The sequence below is a fragment of the Colius striatus genome, chromosome 23, assembly GCF_028858725.1.
Source record: "Colius striatus isolate bColStr4 chromosome 23, bColStr4.1.hap1, whole genome shotgun sequence".
In the NCBI taxonomy this organism is placed as follows: Eukaryota; Metazoa; Chordata; class Aves; order Coliiformes; family Coliidae; genus Colius; species Colius striatus.
This window is the reverse complement of record NC_084781.1, coordinates 5,623,778-5,636,610: the sequence shown is the minus strand read 5'-3', so window position 1 is coordinate 5,636,610 and position 12,833 is coordinate 5,623,778. Positions and strand designations below refer to the sequence as shown.

The 12,833-nt window shown below is 43.6% G+C and overlaps 2 protein-coding genes across 2 annotated transcripts; one reads left to right on the top strand and one right to left on the bottom strand.

The window, feature by feature from the left end:
* The first annotated feature begins 2,577 nt into the window (after window positions 1–2,577).
* IL18 (interleukin 18) lies at window positions 2,578–7,295 on the top strand. The gene is made up of 6 exons (XM_062014249.1): window positions 2,578–2,944; window positions 4,107–4,180; window positions 4,962–4,970; window positions 5,482–5,619; window positions 6,378–6,523; window positions 6,656–7,295. The coding sequence occupies exons 2-6, from the start codon at window positions 4,114–4,116 to the stop codon at window positions 6,911–6,913; spliced, it is 618 nt and encodes a 205-aa protein (XP_061870233.1). The 5' UTR covers window positions 2,578–2,944; window positions 4,107–4,113; the 3' UTR covers window positions 6,914–7,295.
* A 1,280-nt stretch (window positions 7,296–8,575) lies between these two features.
* Window positions 8,576–12,578, bottom strand: SDHD (succinate dehydrogenase complex subunit D). The gene is made up of 4 exons (XM_062014246.1): window positions 12,271–12,578; window positions 12,083–12,187; window positions 9,971–10,115; window positions 8,576–9,258 (listed from the first exon to the last, which is right to left on the bottom strand). The coding sequence occupies exons 1-4, from the start codon at window positions 12,326–12,328 to the stop codon at window positions 9,093–9,095; spliced, it is 474 nt and encodes a 157-aa protein (XP_061870230.1). The 5' UTR covers window positions 12,329–12,578; the 3' UTR covers window positions 8,576–9,092.
* Window positions 12,579–12,833: the final 255 nt, after the last annotated feature.

Here is a 12,833-nt window from a genome sequence, read left to right as displayed (position 1 = left end):
TTAAATTATTCTTTAAAAACACAGGTATTTCTCTTATTATTGATACTATCTAAACATTAAGAAATGGATATGAAAGAATATTATAGGCAAATGTTCCTGAAGTGATTACATAATTGAGTTGCCATTAGTATGTTAGATATGAACAGACACTGTGATTAAATGAAACATCTGTTTTATCACTTTTAGTATCTTATGGATGGAGAAAGCTCAGATTAAAAAACAAGATGTCTAAGCTGTTACTCTAAAAGTCGTTCCAGATCCTTTAAGACAGAAACAGTAAAATGCAAGAATAAAATGCAAGATTAAAACTTATAGTAGAAGTTGTTGGTATGGGTTAAGATCTTATAAATGCAAATGTGTACAGAGTAAGAGAAGAAAACTCCTTTTATTCAACATGCTGAGTGACCTGTTTGAATTTTTAGTATCTCGAAAGCTGACAGAAAGACCTCCTTATTGACAGTTCCATACAGAATGTCAATAAGCCAAAAATATTAGTGCCAGCAGTTATTACAATGTAAATAATGTTGGCTGACTAGCATTGGTTTTGGCACTTTTGCACAAGTTTTGGTACCAAGTGCCATATTATTCGGCATTTCACTAGTGATGTAAATTTAAACCTAATGAGAAAAAAAAAAAGGCTAAATAATACATAATTCATAGAGCATCATTTAAAAATATATCTATTTCTTTGTGCAAGGAAGCAAAAAAGTTAGGTGTCCAGGAACCTGAAACACAAGCAAAAGGGGAACTCTCCTCATTAAAGCTCTGGTGCACAATTAAAAGCCAAAAATGTTAAAAGTAAATTGCAGGAAAGAGAAGAGACATTAATTTTATCTTGAAGCTGAGGAAAATTATTCAGAGGTAGAAAGTCAGAGGGCTGAAGCTGTTTAATTGAGCTGAAAAAAGACCAAGAAGCAATTTAATCATACTTCACAGAAAGGAACTATTTGTTACGAAATAGCTATCGGGAAAAAGGACAGAAACGAGTGACCAGAACCAGACACCACTTCAGTCTAAAACAGTTGATTTATTTTCCTGTAAGAACTAACCATTCAAATAAACCTCCAATAGGAACAGTAGAATTACAGTTATTGTATACAGAAATCAGCTAGATGTAGGCATTTGAATCAAACTCGGATATCTCCCTGGTACACAGGGTTAGGTACACACCACTCCCCACACACACGGAATACCAGGTAGCAAAACAAGAAGTTGAAAGAGGATGAAATAATATTGCTGTCCCATAGAAATTCAGCCAGTGTGAGTGAGGATCTGTAAATAGGGATATATACTTCTTACCTGAACGCAGTAGCTGCCAAAAGTGACTTTTTCTCTCTTTGTCAGAAACAGGAGGTTTTCCTCTGTTGTTGAATTCCTCTTTAAAATTCTTGGGAAGCAATTTCAATAGTTTCTTTCAACAACTTTAATGGAAGAAGATAAATTTCTGTAGTGCACATAGTTTTGTTTCTTAACACGTCAGAGAAAGACACTGTTCCTTGTTGGTAGAATAGTTAAAATCCACGGTTATTAGTGAAATGGATAGTATTTTTATTTTTAGGATTATTGTTTCAGTTGAGGTTGAAAGATGGGCCTCAAAATTATCTCCTTAGTTTCATCATATAGACATTAAAGCATTCCCTATAGATATGTATTGTACTCTTCTATTTGCTTGCTTGCTTGTTTTCTCCCAAAAGCAGTAGCAGGCATGCAGGCAGGTGAGAAAACGTCTTCGTTTTTTAGCTGGTCTTTTTTTGGGAGGGTTGTTTTTGGGGGGCATTTTGGTGTGCTTCCCCCCTCATGGTCCAGTGATAAAACTTGAGCCTTTTCAGTTTACCCAGTAAGCTCCACAGCTGATGCCTTAATGCCTTGCTGGTCAGCATTCCAAACAGAAAATCCAGGCATGCAGATTCCAATTTACACTGATGAGTTCTTCAGACTAAAAATACTATATGCTAAAATGCTGGTTAACTATTTATTTCCAAGTTCTCTTCCCTGGGTTTTATGGCCTCAGTTGTCCCATCACTGCAGTGTTCACTGCTGCAATTACAGCAACATTTGTTGTATTAAGCACTCCACATCCACCAAAGCAAGACTTACATTCCAAAAGCATCATGCCCTGGGGCTGCAGCATTTTCGGTTTATTTATTTGCAGTTAATGCACACTTGGGAAATAATTTACAGCTGACAAATTAGGAGCTATCTATCAATCTGGTTTAGACTACTAGCCAGTTTCTGCTGTACTTTTTCTGAGAGGAGACTGAATTCCTCCCCTGAAGCTACTTATGTGCCAAGGGATGGAACATCATTCGAGGATTTCCCACAGACACCAGTGGTGTATTTCTTGATGTGAGAAGATGGATACAAGGCAGCCTGTTTTCAGCCTTAGAACTGGCAGGCAGATGCAATCTTTACAGGCAACTTGCCAGCCTGCGTGTGAAGGGGAAGTCCACCCGCTGACAGCTAACGCCCGTTTCAACACTAACACTTGAGACTTTATGGACCAAGCGAACAGACTGCAACGCGCCGGTGTGGAAACAAGACGTGCTCTCTGACGACATCTGGCTGAAGTAAGGCGAGGGGGGCCGCAAAAAGCTTCCTTTGTAACCTCAGATTTGCGTGACTTGCATTCTCTCTGCACCGAGAAGGGGAAGTGGCGCTGCATAAATGCAACCGTAGACAGAAATCAAGATAGGGAAAGTGTTCCAAATCCGTCTGCAGTTTGTTCAGTCAGGTTATTTTGGCGCACAGCGAGGCGAGCCTCTGCCAAACCACGGCACACGCCTGAGGCAGCAGAGCCCGCGCCCCCCGGCCGGCGCGGGGCTGCATGGAGGCGGAGCGGCGCTGACGGCCGGCTCGGGAGCGCCGGGGCCGGCTCGGGAGCGCCGGGGCCGCCTCTGCCCGGGCACCGCCTCTGCAGGCAGCGCTCCGGGCTCCCGACGTACAGGTGCATCCGCGGTGGGCAGCGGGCCGGGGGGCGAGGCGTGCGGCGGGGGGTGGCGGTCCCCGCGGCTCCGCCGGCTGCGGTCGGTGCATCGTTCGGTGCATCGTTCGGCTGCAGCCCGCCGAGGAGCCGCGGCGCAGGGTGCCCGGGGGCTGGGCTCGCCGCCGTGCTGCGGTACCGGGCTCCGCTCCAGCTCGGGTGCACGAATCGCCGGGCCCGGCCCTGCTCTAACCCGCTTCCGCGTGCTTGCACCCGTGTTTCATCGCGGGTGAGTTACTGCGCTGCCTCGGGTTCTTGGAAGGGTTTGTGTCTTGACCTTAGAGGTGGGGTGCAGGCCTGAGCTAGTTTTAAATGAATCCTGAGGTGTGTACAAGGGCTGGAAAGTCTCGAGTACAGAAGCTGTCTGTTCGGAGGAGTTCGGAGTTGGCTCGGTTTGGGTTTCCATAAAACGACTGCTGTTATCCCCAACCTCTTCATCACTTTTCTCTGTGTCACTCTTGAAAGAGAACAGCTAGGAAATCAAGCTCAGGATTCAACCTGACTTAAAGCTAAACCACCATAAGCAAACCACTGCTACTGCAAGATAAACTCTATTCCAACTTTTCCAGGAACCTACACAATCCTAGCTCAAGATGCAAAAGACACGGGCCTTTCCAAGGGGCAGCCAAAGGGGGACTAAGTTTTGGGTATTTTGGAAGTTCTGTCGTTTACAGAAAAAACTTGAAAGATCAGTCAGTGTAGACTTAATAACTTCTATGGTTTAATGGCCAGTAACAAGGTGCTTAATCCAGTCTTAACCTAGTCCCTATCTGAAAATCAGAAACAAAAAATCAAGTGATGGTAAGATAACTTTTGTAGGCCCAAGAGAATTAATTTGATGAAGTGTTCATGGAGCTACTTACTGGCCTTCTCATAGAAAGAGAAAATGGTAACGAAAATCAATGAAAAGTTCTGTAAAATAACAGGAAGAACGCTCTACGTTACTCTGAGTGATTATGCTAAATGGTAAAAGGCAACAGAGGAGAAAAGCAATTATTCAAAAGCAGGTTTTCAACAGGTAGTGGAACATGCCATCCTTAGTACAAGTGCTGCACACCAGGAGAGAGCTTGCCCAAGAACTCCCTTAGAGTAACTTTCTTAACGCTGAATCCTCTGTTTTTGGCAGAGTAAAGATGAGTGATGAAGAGATTCTTGTGTGTGCAGTACAATTTGGAGACAATTTCTGCCTCTATTTTGCAGGTAATTACTACCCACTGCTGCAAGAGACACTTTCTTCTTTCTGCGTAGATCAAAAGCTGAGATACAATTCGACCCGTTCCTTGGGCATCCTTGGTTTGTGGAATCCCATTTCCCCCGCCCTATGCTACCTGGGCAATCCTCAAAGCACTTACAATCCCACCCACTTAGAAGAATGATAGTTTCTTGATTACAGAGCCAAGCTGTTCTCTGCAAAGCAAATCTGACACAGTTGTCCAAGTGTGTTAACAAGTCAATAGTGTATTATTGCTCAACAATTCAGCATTTAAGAACCTTCTCTGTTTGAATATAGATTAAAACCAATTCATTTATCCATCTGATTCCACCTAATTTTCCCATAAGCTTCAGTCTGAAGTACTGTTTGCCCAGTATCTGGAATATTTGTTGCTTCATACAATACAAAACAGAAATTTACATGCTGTTTATTCCTTGGTTATAATCTTAAACTCACCTGACCCTTAAGTAACCCTAAAACATTTTGCATACCTCTTGGTTTGGTGGTAACTCCCAGTTCTCAAATGACTGGTTGTTTCATCGGTTTTTTTGAGCCTGTTATGCTCACAGATAAAACACACTGTAGAGCAGCTCAGCATGGGGAGTTAGTGCTACTGGGGAGCACAACTGGAAACGTGTAGGTGGCTGGCTGGGTTCCCATCCTGCAGAGCAAAACTGAGCAGAAAGTGGTTTCTTTTGTGAGGGCAGAGCTTAATGTTTTTTTCTTTCTTTTTTGGGTTTTGTTTTTCATTGCTCATTTGGAACCAAGATGATGATGGTAAGCTGAAAGCCTGGAACTTAACTTCGTTATCAATGTTAGCTGAACTAACCTGCTCACGCTTACTAACCCACAAATGCTTTGCAGGCCTTAGGGAAAAAAGTTTTCAAACTGACAATGGCTGGTGTAAAAAGGGGAGCTACAGCTCACCTTCTCCTTCTGAAGTCCATGTTGCTTTATTTCTTCCTAAGGTACACAGTAGCAGCTTCCCCCACAGAAGGGCCTTTTGATGCAATTGCAGTTGTTGGACAAAACAGGCAGCTGTTGCTTCTGAACTCTCATTAACAGACAGAAAAGCTTCTCTTGCTTATAGACAGACTGCTGTAATCTGGGAAATCCTTCTGTCTTGCCTGGGTTGAAAATAATGACACAGCCTCTGTCTTGTTTGAGATTAACACCAGGCAAAATAAGTTCTTAGAATGAAAACATCAAGACTAAGCCTGCAGCAAACTAAAGATTTAAGGAGATGACAGCTAAAATACTTGACTTTCTTTGCTTAATACTTCTACAGGGCTGGAATGTGATGCCTTTAGTAAGGAAAAAATTCTCCACCATGTCCTTCGAAATGTCAATAGCCAGTTGCTTGTGGTTCGACCAGACTTAAACGTGGCAGCTTTTGAAGATGTGACAGATCAGGAGATGAGATCTGGTACACCAGGTTTTAAATACATGCTATAACCATTGCACTGGCTTGGGGCTTTTTTACTCTCAATATGCTTTTGTTCTTTGTAATCACTGACTCTAAATGATGACTGAGAGTAAAGACTGACAGTATATTTGTAAGGATAAAGCTAACTGAGCTGACATTTTGTCTTGTGCATTGGCAATGGATTAGATGCCAGGATTAGACTGAGGCATGCAGGATGTCCCACGCAGACCAGGCTGCTAAGATTTTTGGTTATCTCTGATCACAAAGTGAGTTCCTACTCTCCCTCTTCCCCCACACCCTTCCACTTTTTGTTTTTGTGTTGAATTATAACCAGTCATTCTTAGGTTTGAACAATGTATTTAGCACTAAAAGCTCTGAGGGGGGGCTCAGTAATTAATTCAGAACTGTATTTGTTGAACATGTATTTAGAGATCACCTATATACAGATACCATCTGATTTACAGATGATTACAATTCCCATTCTCACTTTATGCATGCACATAAAGGATCTGAACATCCCACACATACTAACTGGCAACTTCACAAGCTTTCTTGCAAATTCGGAATCTTGGTTGAAAAGTCAAGTATTGCAGAAAGTCCAGTTTGTGCTACCAGCATCATAAAAATTCTTGGCTCTTCTGACAGGGAAAGTGTCCTGGGAAGACAGCAGTTGCCCATGGAATGGTAAGACATAAAATGGCCAAGCTGTTGCAGCTCCCTCCTGAGCAGACTACTAATAATGAACACTTTGTATTTAGGCAATGGAATGCACTTCTCCATTCACTATTATAAAACTACCACACCTTCAGCGGGGATGCCTGTTGCATTCAGTGTCAAGGTAGAAGATAAAAGCTATTACATGTATTGTGATAAAGAATGTGGAAAAACGATAGTTAGATTTAGGGTAAGTATCTGCTTTCCATACCTTGTGTATACATAAGTAGCAGGCAAAATGAAGTATTTAGACATATGTGAGCTGAAACGGAACTGCTCAGGTCTTGTGGTGGGACTAACCCATTCCTTTTGTCTTCCTCAGGAAGGAGAAGTTCCCAAAGACATTCCTGGAGAAAGCAACATCATCTTTTTCAAAAAGACATTTACATCCTGTAGCTCCAAAGCATTTAAGTTTGAATCCTCACTAGAACAAGGGATGTTCTTGGCCTTTGAGGAAGCAGGTTCCTTAAGAAAATTAATTCTAAAGAAACTGCCAAGAGAAGATGAAGTGGATGAAACCATGAAGATGAGCTTCTCTAACTTCAGCCAGAATGAAAGCCACAACCACAACAGTCTTTAAATATATTTTGGCTTTTATAAAATACATCTTATTCTTTCTTCATGCGAGACAAGCCAGCTGTATGCTTTTAGCTACTGTAAGTCAGTACAGAAATGAGCGTCCTACAAGGGAAAATGAATCCAATAGAAGCGGAAATAGAAGCAGAAGAATGTTTTACAGTCAGACAGGAGGAAAGAGAATTAGAGGGAAGAAATAATAATACAAAAGTGTATATAGTTCTGTACAGTTTGATCCCTAAAATCTTTACTGCCTGTTATCAAACAGCTGTTATCAAAAGACCTGTTTTGGGGTGGGAGAGAACACCGCTGGAAAGAATAGATTTGATAAACAGACCATGCACCTGGCCAATAAACACTTTGAAACTACTTTTTTGCATCATGAATATGTCTTGAGCATCTTTATGAATCTCAGTTAAACACTGACATTTTCGCCCCTTCAACTGAAGCAGAAATAACAGACAATTTTTAACTCGCTGGAAATCTTGGTTTAGAAAACTGTTGACTTACCTGAACAATTAGAGTTCTAATAGAGCTGTTTTCCCATTGAGAAAGCTCAGGTCATTACTTTTCCATTCCTGCTTCAAACACAGTGAACTTGTCTTAGAGTTGCTAACCCCTAACAGCACAGGTTTTGACTACTACATTCCCAGAGTTGTTCTGTAGCTCATTTCTCACACAAGATACCTGGAACAAACACCACACACAGATGCATCTTGCTTTTTGTCACAAAAGAAGAAATGTCAACCACTTCCTGTGATACTCAGATCGCAGCGAGGTACTTACCCTTGACTCACAGATGTGCCTCTTCTTCATGAATGTGACTTGCAAACCTAAATCACACCACATCACACAGCAGCAACCATCTCAATTCTGACCACAAGATCAGCGAAACACAAGTGCCCTGTTACATGGTGTTTCACATGGTTACAGCAATTAATAAATACATAAAAATTCCAATTCTGATGTTAAAAAAAGTCTTGTAGAGTTCAAACAGCAGCTTGTTCCTTTTGTTTATTGCATAATCAGATGGATGGTAGCACACAATTCTTTTAAGAGTACAACAGGAGTACCAGTAGAATGCAACCGTTAACCACTCCTTAATGCTATGAAAATAAGAAACCTGAATCTCATCTCTCCCCCTTAAATGCTCTAAGGACATAACAGAGGATGGTGTCATGTTAAGCTATGAGTCTCATGTTAAGCTATGACAGAAAAGGTGTATGTTGTCTTTTGAGTCACACAGGAAAATGTGTACCTGTGTTTACTTAGAAAACAACCACCCCCAAAATGTTGCAGATGAACACAGAGGTTCCAGGGAAATCATAAAAGCTGTGTATGGCTCCTAAAATGAATCTGTGAAAGTATTTTTTCTTCTAAGAGAATTATTGCTGCATTTTTATTGCTGCATTTTCTAAGGGATGCTACTCTAATATTAAGCCTAAGTCTCCTCTGTGTTAAGGACAACACCTGTTCATGAAAATGTTTTTTGTTTTATAACATCTGAATGTTAGTAATGAAGTCGTGCAAAGTAACACTATGAACAGTAACATGACAGTATGATTTAGTATTTTAACTTGATTTTAGGAGAAAAAAGCCCACCTGCAGGAAAATACATTTTAAGTAACTCAAAAGCAGTAAAAATCATTCATGCACACACACACAATTTCTGTAAATTCTTTATTGTATGAATTAAGAAAAAAAATATTGCCTTCTTTACATCAACTCTTAGGGTCCAAAGAGTTACAAGGTGTGCCTTACATACAGTTCAATTGTTGTGATGTCATTATAAATAATAGTTCAGTTCTCTGCAATCAAGTTTGTTTTACAAAATGGGAAACCCACAACAGTTATTTTAGAAAAGCATCAGTAAAGCTGCTGTTACAAGGAAAATCACCTTCAGCTATGTAAGTCTGTCACTGATGTAATTAATTCCTTCTACTTTACAGTGTAGCTTGAATCACCTCACTGGACATTATCCACTTTAAACCCACTTCTTCTTTGCTAACATTTTTACTGCTGTTTGATATTTACTTCTAAAAGACTAGCTCTGAACTCGCTGCAGAATGTACCAACTATGGACCCTTGGTGATTCATTTGCTTTGCATTAAACATGTTGGTAAAAATACAATGAAGCAGAGGCAGCAGTGAACAATCATGTTTGTCAGGGACTTGGTTGCATCTTAGAGGCTCCACAGCATGGCAACAGCCTTGCAGATACCAACATCATAATAGTTAAAGTAGCAGAGGCCAGCAAAGGTAACGGCCGACAGTACGTACAGACCTGTATTGGCCAGTTTAATGGGTACATCTCCATGGACGTAGTCAGTTATAACCTGTCCAAGACCCCTATAGAATAAGAAGGAGAAAAAGGCTGAAAGAGCATTCCTCACTCAAATCCACCCAGTTTATGTGAGCATTCTACTAAGATGGCTCAAACACATCATGTTTTTCACCCTCTATCATCAACCTTTCCTAAAGAATGCCATCACAGTAGAACTACATTTAAGAAGAACATGAGCAAGCATCCATTTCCCAGGAAGCATGAAAACAATGATGAAGGTCTCAGCTTCTGCAGTGGAAGAGTTGCCGTCATCTCTTTACTATGCATAATCTCATCACCACTGAGAGATGCCAAGCCAGCCCACTGGCTTGTAGAACTTCTTGTTTTATTCCGTTCTTTTTGTTCACACAACATTGATTCTTCCACAGGATGAAAACACCCAAGGTTCTTCCTCACAGACAGTGACAAGGAATTGAGGTGAGATACTGCGCAGAAGAACACTAGAGAATGCTTATGGATTCCTGAATTGTAACATGTATCCTGCCTTCTGACTGAGAGAACAGCGTGACAAAGGAAGACCAAGGTACAACTAGTCTTGTCAAAGGTCATGACCATCACAGAACCTGGAGAGCAAGGTCTTTGCTTGCATCTCTTTCCAGGTGTTTTACACTAGGTCAGGAAATAAGTCTGTAGGCTGTCACATACAGATTTAAGACCTAAGGCTTGAAGCCATTCTGACTACTGGACTTTTAATTCTGAGGGATCTATTGTCCTTACCAGTGGCCATGGAGAGTGAGAGCTGCAGCCAGTGAATAGTCCATGGCCGGTCCAGGATACAGGTAGGCTGCAGGAAGGAGACCCAGAAGGAGGACACTGACAGCTCGCTCGCCTGTCCAGTGCAAAGATGCGGCCTTGGAACCACCTGTAAGGAGAAGTATTTTTAAGTGCCAAGTTCCACTTTGAAGTGCTGTAACCTTAAAAACAGATACCTTGTCCTGATCAGCACCACACAATAATGTTTTCTTCAACCTGATTACTAAGCTTTCATCCAAGCAAAACTTTTGAATTACTGCTACAGAATATCTCTTTATTTTACAATGTCTAACAGGTTAATTTTCAATACTCCTCTCTCTTTGGTGCTGCTAAGAAAGAGAACCTTCGTTTGTTACAAAAGAACAGATGCTCAACAGGTGAAGTCAAAACAAATGCTCATCCTACTTTCACAACTGCTTGTTCAAGACTAAGGTCCAAGTCAACCCACAGGAAAGAAGCGTCTCCAAAGGCAGAGCCTTTTTGTCAGCGAGTTTCCTGACTGTTACACACTATTTACTCTTCCCACCTTTTGAGAAAGGACTACAAGTTCCAGTGAAAGGCACATGATAACTCTGTGCACAGTTCTGTCTCTAATGCTATTTTTAACTGTAAAGAGCAGATTAAACTTCTGAGACCGTCACAGTGATATAGGGCCTAGAAGTAATCTGAAGGCCAAAGGATTTCAGTCCTACATTGATACTCAGCGAGGTAAATTTGAGACACTTAACAGATTACTCTGGAAATAGAAATATGGGTTTGGGAGCTCTGCAGCCAACTCTTGCTTTTTAGAAGCATGCAAATACTATCACAGAGGTAAAAAAGAATCCAAAAACATCTAGAAGATTCTAGAGCAAGTCAAACCCAATCATCATAAGCAATATTTTGAATCAGAATAACAGCATCAGCCCAGGCTAAAAACACCAAGACTCTGTGAAATTCCCTTTGTAACACAGTAACCTCAAAGTGCTTGCCCAACAGATATTATCCCTACGCTTAAACCAAAAGGGGAACGGTTTTATTTTCTTTTGTGTTTTTGCAGGGAAGAAGAAACATGGAAAAGTAACAAGGTAAGGAAAGCAAAGAATCTGAAGTAAAACGTGAAAGCGACCTAGGCTGTGGGCTAAGACCCTGTAGAACTCCATACCCAAGACTGCTTCAGAGCACATGCCTGAAGGCTGCTGTTATAGTGAAGTCCAGAATAGAAAGAAGTGGCTCAGCTACATTTAAGCTGATTTTTTTTACAACTGTTTCTTCATCCTTTCCTCTTCTGTAATGGCTACAAAACATCCTGAACCTCTGGTCACGTTTGTCATATTTTATTGCGCAAAGGATGGACCGGAACTTGGTCTCGCCACAGTCACCTTTCATTGCCTTCATCAGCCTTGCCACACGAAGAGAGGAAAAAACAATCCAACAAATACTCTCTGCCTGCAGACTAGACTTCTCAGATTAACCTCTGTGAACCAGAAGCTCTGCTGTTCAAGAAAGTCACAACTGCAGCGTTTCCTTTTCTTACCGCTGCAGGACCAAAACGTTCAACCTCCCCGATTATTTCTTTCAACCTTTTCCACATTGGGCAAAACTCCCATCTTTGCTACTTAGCAGAGATTTAAGGTTTTTTAATGTTTGGTTAATATCTGCTACTTAAAAACTTGCAGGGTTCACACACTTCATGCCAACATCAGCGTTAAGTCACACACACCTTGTTGGAAATCAGACCCGGGCAGAGCGTGAATGCACAGCCGAGCTACCCACTGAGAACAGTGCTGTGGGAGCTGCGGTAACCCATTCTGGTAATGTCAGTAACTCGCTACAAAACACTGTGAACACATCCATTTCTTCTGCCCGTGCTTACTCGCACCTCCTTCCTGGCTCGAACAATCCTGCCCAGCCGCGGCTGCAACGGAAGAACGAGCCCTTGGGCTGCCCTAGAGAAATCGTTTCGAGGGCGGGGAAACATGGCCCGGCGCGGGCTGAGAAGCGTTGTGCTGGGAGCCGGCTACGGATAGAAGTCCCACCGCGCGCACACACACACACGGGCGGGCGGCGGGAGCTGCACCGGGGCGCGGGACGTACCGTGGCTCCGCTGCGGGGCACCGTGGCTCTGCCGGGCCGGAGCGCTCCGATCGGTGACGGCCGCCAGGGCCGCGGGGCCGCGACCAAGGGTCCTCCCGAGGAAAGCTGAGGAGACAAGGGGGTGGCGAGGTGTCAGGGCAGGGCAGGGCCAGGGCCGGCGCCGGGGCAGCGGGGCCGCGGGCACTCACCCATCTGAGCGGCGTGAGGCCGCACCAGCCCCGCCCGCAGCAGCCCCAGCGCCGCCATTGCACCCCGCCGGCCCAAGGGCACCGGAGCCGGAAGCTGCCGCCGCCGTCCTTCCGCTTCCGGGCGGGCGCGGGGCTGAGGGGCGGCCGCGGGGCTCACGGAGCGGCTCCTTGGGGCTCCCGGAGCGGCTTCTTGGGGCAGCGGGAGCGGCTCCTTGGGGCTCACGGAGCGGCCGCGGGGCTGAGGGAGCGGCTCCTTGGGGCAGCGGGAGCGCTGCTGCCGGGGTGCGTGGTTGCGTCTCCCACAGCAACAGCCTCAGCAGACCCAGGCGCTCCTCAGCTGCCTGCCGGCTGATTCAGTCAGTACACAAGGATAGCGATACGAAACAAACGGGTTTGTAGGCGTTACCCCCGGCTGTTCGTGTGGCGGTGTCATCGCCCGACTGAGCGGCTGCAGGCAGGGAGCAAGCAGCTGCAGGCACGCCGAGCGCAGTCCTGCTCTCTCGGAGTTACTGGCCAGCAGACAAGGGCATGCAGAGAATGTCTCATCTCCTGAAGTGAAGGAA